Source organism: Mustelus asterias, chromosome 11 (assembly GCF_964213995.1).
Source record: "Mustelus asterias chromosome 11, sMusAst1.hap1.1, whole genome shotgun sequence".
Classification (NCBI taxonomy): domain Eukaryota; kingdom Metazoa; phylum Chordata; class Chondrichthyes; order Carcharhiniformes; family Triakidae; genus Mustelus; species Mustelus asterias.
The window spans coordinates 24,953,408-24,959,674 of NC_135811.1; the positions used below are offsets into that span (position 1 = coordinate 24,953,408).

General features: G+C 38.0%; 1 protein-coding gene across 1 annotated transcript in view; it reads right to left on the reverse strand.

Moving 5' to 3' along the window:
- LOC144500416 (pleckstrin homology domain-containing family S member 1-like) overlaps window positions 1–5,988 on the reverse strand; it is a 29,806-nt gene extending 23,818 nt beyond the window's left edge. The window contains exons 1-5 of the mRNA XM_078223269.1: window positions 5,947–5,988; window positions 4,952–4,999; window positions 4,107–4,231; window positions 2,788–2,909; window positions 963–1,094 (exon numbers count right to left, since the gene is read on the reverse strand). Of these exons, the coding sequence (XP_078079395.1) occupies window positions 963–1,094; window positions 2,788–2,909; window positions 4,107–4,231; window positions 4,952–4,979 (407 nt within the window). The 5' untranslated portion in view covers window positions 4,980–4,999; window positions 5,947–5,988. The remainder of the gene's footprint in view (window positions 1–962; window positions 1,095–2,787; window positions 2,910–4,106; window positions 4,232–4,951; window positions 5,000–5,946) is intronic.
- Window positions 5,989–6,267: the final 279 nt, after the last annotated feature.

Below are 6,267 nucleotides of genomic sequence, written 5' to 3' on the forward strand. Positions count from 1 at the left end.
AGACATTCACCAGAGTCTAGATTGTAGAAACGCAAGAACAGCAGAAAAAAAAGGATAACATTGCAAGAGAAATAAAAGAGAAACAAAATGATCTCGACAAAGCAGCTTTAAAAAAAACTTTGCCTTCTAACATTTTATTTGAACAGGAATTATGCAGATATTTAAAAGTTATTTGCAAACAATGCAAACTGTTTAAAAAAAAAGTTCCTGCTTAAGATCAGTTTGATGTGGAGATGCTGGCGTTGGACTGGGATAAACACAGTAAGAAGTCTCACAACACCAGGTTAAAGTCCAACAGGTTTATTTGGTAGCACTAAACAAATGGTTATTTGCTACCAAATAAACCTGGTGTTGAGAGACTTCTTACTAAGATCAATTTCATAGAAGTATGACCATAACAGGTGATATCCATTGTTTAAAATGGACATTTTCTGTTATATTTCTATATCATGGTGATTTCAGATCAAATATGTGGCTTTATTCTGACTCAGAATTAGTTGGTGGTGAGCATAGCACTAAATCTTTCCAAACATTGTATTAAAGAAAGGATAGCAAGAAGTTGAAGACATTCTTACTGGGTGGGATTTTCCGGCCTCACTTGCCTCGAAACCGGAAAATCCCGCCCGAGGTCAACGGATCTTTCCATGGTCCACTCCTCGCCGGCTCGGATTCCCATGGCAGGCAGGACGGTGAAATTCTGGCAACTGTGTCTAGACACCTCCAACATACATTGTACCTGCTTTCAATATCATATTGAGATCAATCCAATAAAAGAGGGAAATGATCAAGACATTGCTCGATTGGTAAAGGCCAAAGATAAGGTGAGATTTCTTTCCACCAAGATAGTAATCGTTAGGGTGTTTCGATGTACTGTGAATTCTTCTTCAAATACTTTAAACACATTCGGCATTTATTGATTCTTAAAATTTTTTACCATAAACAATTTAGTTCTTCATACTTACATGTCTCCAATAAAAAAGTAATCCCTTTCTTCTGTCTTCAGCAAAAGGACAGAATCGGAGGTGCATTTAAACATTTTCTGAATTAAGTTCCATTTTTCATGGTTGCCTGGTGTGCTGCATATCTTTGTAGTTCTTTTTAAACAAAGAGAAACAAATATTAGGCTAGCTGGAACCCCAACTACACTTTGAAATTGTACAATTTCAGATTTTTAAAATCGTGATACAACAAACTGAAGCATCAAACATACATCTTGAATGCTGTTGGAGTGACACTCTGGGATCCACACTGATTCGTGAAGCCAAAACCAGTACACAGGGCTGTTCTTTATTGCTCTCCCCCCACTCAACCCAGTGTACCAGCTATCCCCTATTTATAGGGCGGGATTTTGCAGCTTCGCTCGAGCGAGACCAGAAATTCCTGCCTGAGGTCAACGGAGATCTCTGCTGTCGGAACCTCGCCTGCTCCAATTCTATGGCGGGCGAAGTGGTAGAGTTCCGGTCATAGATTCTTTGAGAAAACAAATATTAATCATTCAAACTGATGAGTTATTGATGAGCCTGGTAACTCTTAACTCCAAAACTATCTTTCATGCTGAGGGTTTTCCTGAAAATTCTTCCTCCAGCTCAAGTTAGGCAAATCTTCCAGATTTGTTTTAAATCCTCACAAATGTGGCATTTTTAACCCAAGCACAATCACCTAACTGTAGACCAGCACAGTGAACCGTAGAGTCTTGCTAACCCAATCTGCTGCCCTTCTTGGTTTTTCAGATCTTGGTAGACTGATCCGTTTATGAAATTCAGGGATATGTTTTAGGCGAATCTTGTAATCTGTTCCTACAATAGCTTCTTATTCATCCCCCTCCTCTCAAAGCCCATCTACTTGGCAATGTGAACCATGTGGATCTTGGATCCAGGTAGAAATGCTGATTAGCTATCCTTTAACTCCCAATTTCAGTTTACCTTGGAATTAAGAATTCAGTTTCAAGTATAACCATTCACAACCTAACATTCTTAATGTCTCTCTAGGACTTTGGAAACTAGCAGTCTATCTACTGTCAACACAGATACTGCCATTTTCTACAAGTTGAACACCTTTCACTTGCTTTCCAGTAAAGCAACTGCACCTGCTCCCCGTTTTAATCTTTAAGAATCGAACCACTCAGGTTTGCAGTCACAAGAATTAAGACTGGGTCACATGACACTCCTAAATTAAAACAGAGTCCCAAAATGTAACAGTCTTAGAAAACCTTACATTTGTAAGACATTATAGTTAAAATCGAGAAAGATATAATTCTGTTAAAAACTGATGGGAATGAAATTGAAGGATATTCTTACTACATTTAGACATCTCTAACTTGTACTTCATCTGCTTTTAGTATTATATATAGAAAGTCACAAGGCAAATGCAAGAGCAGCTGTCAAGAATCAGAGACATTAAATGTTGTAAGTGTAAGTAGAAAGAGAGGTGGGAATCTACAACTGATGGGAGGATCAGATCTATATAATGTCTCTTGCAGTGTAAATTTGTATGTAGATTAGAAAAATAGCAGATATGTCAGATTGTTAGTGGAGAAATTCCTACCAAAAATCAACTCAATGTCTCTTCGAAGAGTTGACCTTTTTTAACAATAGTAGTTTAAACTGTCAAATATATCTGTCAAGAATGGGCAAATATGAACTGAATATAATCTGAGAGATTTTTTTTCCAAGAATCTGGCACATAAATAAATCATCTGTGAACACTGTACAACACAACTGGCAAACCTCATTGCATGTAAAGGAATAAAATGGAATTACACATTGATTAATAATAATAAATAATTACCCTTTGATGAGTATCTTTCCAAGTGGAGGTGATTTTCTACTATCTTCTCGATACTTGAAGTAATTCAAGGTGTGCTCACTATTCTTTTCTGTCAACACAAAGTATCTTTTTTTCCACGATGACTAAAAAACAGAAAAAGATTATTCACAACAATGTCAAGCCATCTTCAAAAATAAACTCAAAGCCTAAACCTATGTTCACTTTGTCAATGGCACTGTGTCTATCACATTTATGTTCATAAGCATCTGCAGAACTTTTAAACAAAGAACAAAGAACAAAGAACAATACAGCACAGGAACAGGCCCTTCGGCCCTCCAAGCCCGCGCCGCTCCCCGGTCCAGGATTGAATCCTGAATCCAGGATCCCCGCCCAATTTTCCAGCCTATCTACATACCAATATCCTATCCACCGAGCTGTCCCTCACAGCTACGATGCTTTGTTCATCACAACCTATTAACTCACCCCCACCCCCCCATTCCAGACCATGTGATCTCCAGGGAGAGGCGAAAACCTCACTAAAATGTTGGCAATTGTGCAAATTTTAAATGAAAATATTTTAAATTAATCTTATACGGTTACATGATTTTGTCTAGTACTTTTACACTTTACTGAGATAAAATCTTTTTTTTTTTTACAGTGAAACTGCAGTAAGTGACAATATGAAGATCAACTGAAATACTCTTTTAGTAATTCAGGTCCATTTTATTTTCCCTCTGTTATCAGGGCTAGCTCACGAAAGCAAAACGACAAGATATAATTTGACATGAGAATTTTACCAATTTGTGATAAAGTGTAAATAACTGCAGTATCATTCTAGGTAGCTAGAACGACACTGCAGTTATTTGTGTGTGACATGTTTGCATTCAAGTTAATTATATGTGGTAATGTGTCTATAATATATCAATATTATTTCTGTTAAAGGAAAGTCCATTTATGATCAACATATTCTGGGTATACTAACTGAGACTATTAAACATAATTTGGCAATGCAATCTGTCCATCGTCATAATAGAACATGCCTTCATTTAAAAAAAAACTACTTTCTAAATTCCAAGTTCATTCATTTGAAAACAAGAAAGGAATTTTACTAACAATTGATGCTCATTGTTTTTTTTGGGGGGGGGCGGGAATGCCTATGTGTAAGATATTTCTGCAGACAATTGTTAAATGTCACAAGAGTTGGTACAAATTGCTCCCCATGTTGCAGTTTTGCTTTGACTGCCGTTTTACAGAAAACTGCAGCAGCAGTATTTCTGAGAGTGGAACAAAGGTTTCTGCTCTCGCCAAAAGGAACATTGCAACGAATGTATTGAACATACTTGTATTCCCAACCGACTGTTTGGTGGCGACTTTGTGAGATATCCTTCAAAACAAATGTCATTCCCAGTGATTCCATTTTGATTGTCCTCCGGTTCAACGTAAAACACTGCAGACAGGCGGCCGCCTATTTAACAAAAAATACATACAGCATAAATAAATAGTGGTATCAAATATCCCTATTTTATCAGATAACCAAAAATAAATAGTGTAACAAATAACCAAAAATATACTGAACATGAACAGAACAAGTGACAGCTTTAAAGCCAGCGACAAAACATTTTCAGCAACTTGGGTATCATTTCTGGTTCTCGCATTCCCGTTACTTTTACTCAGAATCAGGCCACAGCAAGAAAAAAAACCAAGCACTTTAATTTTCTGAAAGCAATCAAGCAAGACTTCGAAGTTGGAGTCCCTTATGGCTACAATATAATGTTGCAACTTCCACAATTAAAGACCAGTTGCACTTTACAGGTTGCATCTCCATGATCTTAACAGAATGATCTTAATGAATAATCCATGATCTTAATGAATGATTACAAATAACTTTGTCATCTAGATTTTTATCCTTGCTCACAACCGTCAAACCTTTTCATCATGGGAAGTCATCAAATTTCTTTTTTATAAAGAAAGAATTTGGAAATTGTAAAAGACACTTCTGACTTCAATTCATTCCATTTTTTGCTACCAGTAACTAACAGAGTGAAAGTGTCTTCCCATACCACTACAGCTAGTCAGAACTTCAATCTTCAACCACAATTTAAGCTAAGTAACCTGATTATATATAGCCGGAGCCTAAATAATACATATTTAGCAATGTATTATTTTCATAATATAAAACATTTACCTTTTTTAGCCATTTTAAATGTCAGCATAAGAATCAGAACCGAACAATCTGGAGAAGAAATAGATCAGTGCATCAGCAACATGAGACATAAAAATAACACACTGGTTGAGAAAGAACTGAAAATATGTTCAAATACTCCGCCTACCAGTGCAAGAATGCCAGCAAATGACAGTGTGCTACTGAAGAACAGGCTTCCTGGTTAGCCGGTTCACGAACATTAGAGAAGCCAGTGATATTCACAAACTGCAAAGGTCGAGTTATGGTTTGATGCCAGTTGTTCTCTCACTGGGCAGACTGAGGGTCGCCACCCTTCTCAGCTTTCCGAGCGAATCTTTCTAGTCCCACTTGACAATGTCAGCAAGCCGTCCCTTAATGCATTTATAACACAACTCCAACCCTTTCGCCCTGCTCCTCCATTTCCAATTTGTCATGCTAATCCTGAATCCGGATTCAATTTAACCAAGAGGATTAGGATTTCCGGGAGGAGGGAGTCTCACTCTAAAATCCACTTGGTTCCCGACTCTGGATTTGCAGCCTGTGTGACTGCTGCCTTGGAAAGGTGCTTCGGCTCAGTCTGCTCGTCAGCATCCAGATTCGGAACAGCCACAGTTAAACTCAAGTTTAACCAATAGTTTTGCGATGGAGAAACTCCAGTAAAACTGGCCCCAATGCTGAAACACCATCAGCTACTTTACCCCATTATAAAACACACTTCATTCCTTTAAAGTGCGCATAGCTGCCCAACTTTCTGTTTGGAGCCATACGCCGCTCGATTCTTGAAAAAGATTTTGATAAGGCGTTATATTTCTTCAAACCCAGCTGGTGAATAAGACGGCAGAAACAGTCATTATTACTGTCATTTGAATGTATCCCTTTCTTCACTGCAATTGATATCTGACGCAATAACCGGTTAATCACATTCAATAGTATTCTGAAATCCAACATTTTCAATAAATCTTTTGGTGTCACATGGTACATTTCAGCGAGACACTCACCTCTGCAGTTGCTCTTGGCTGCTTGTTGCTGTCTCCTGTACCTGTACTGAGCTCTCCTTCAGGAAGCAGTTCAGGTCGTTACTGCTATCAGCCACTCCTTCCCTCATATTTAAAGGCGTAAAGCGGGGCTTTCCAGCCTGGGAATCTTCCACGATGGTGATTTCCCATTTTTCGTTTTCTACCTACACCTGACGTTAAATGTGGAAGATTTTTTTGAGGAAAAATTTTAACCATACTAAAAACCCCCTCACAGCTCCCGAGTGCCACAACCACTTAATATTCTGCTTATTAACCACAGAAAAGTGCAGTCAGGATTTGTTG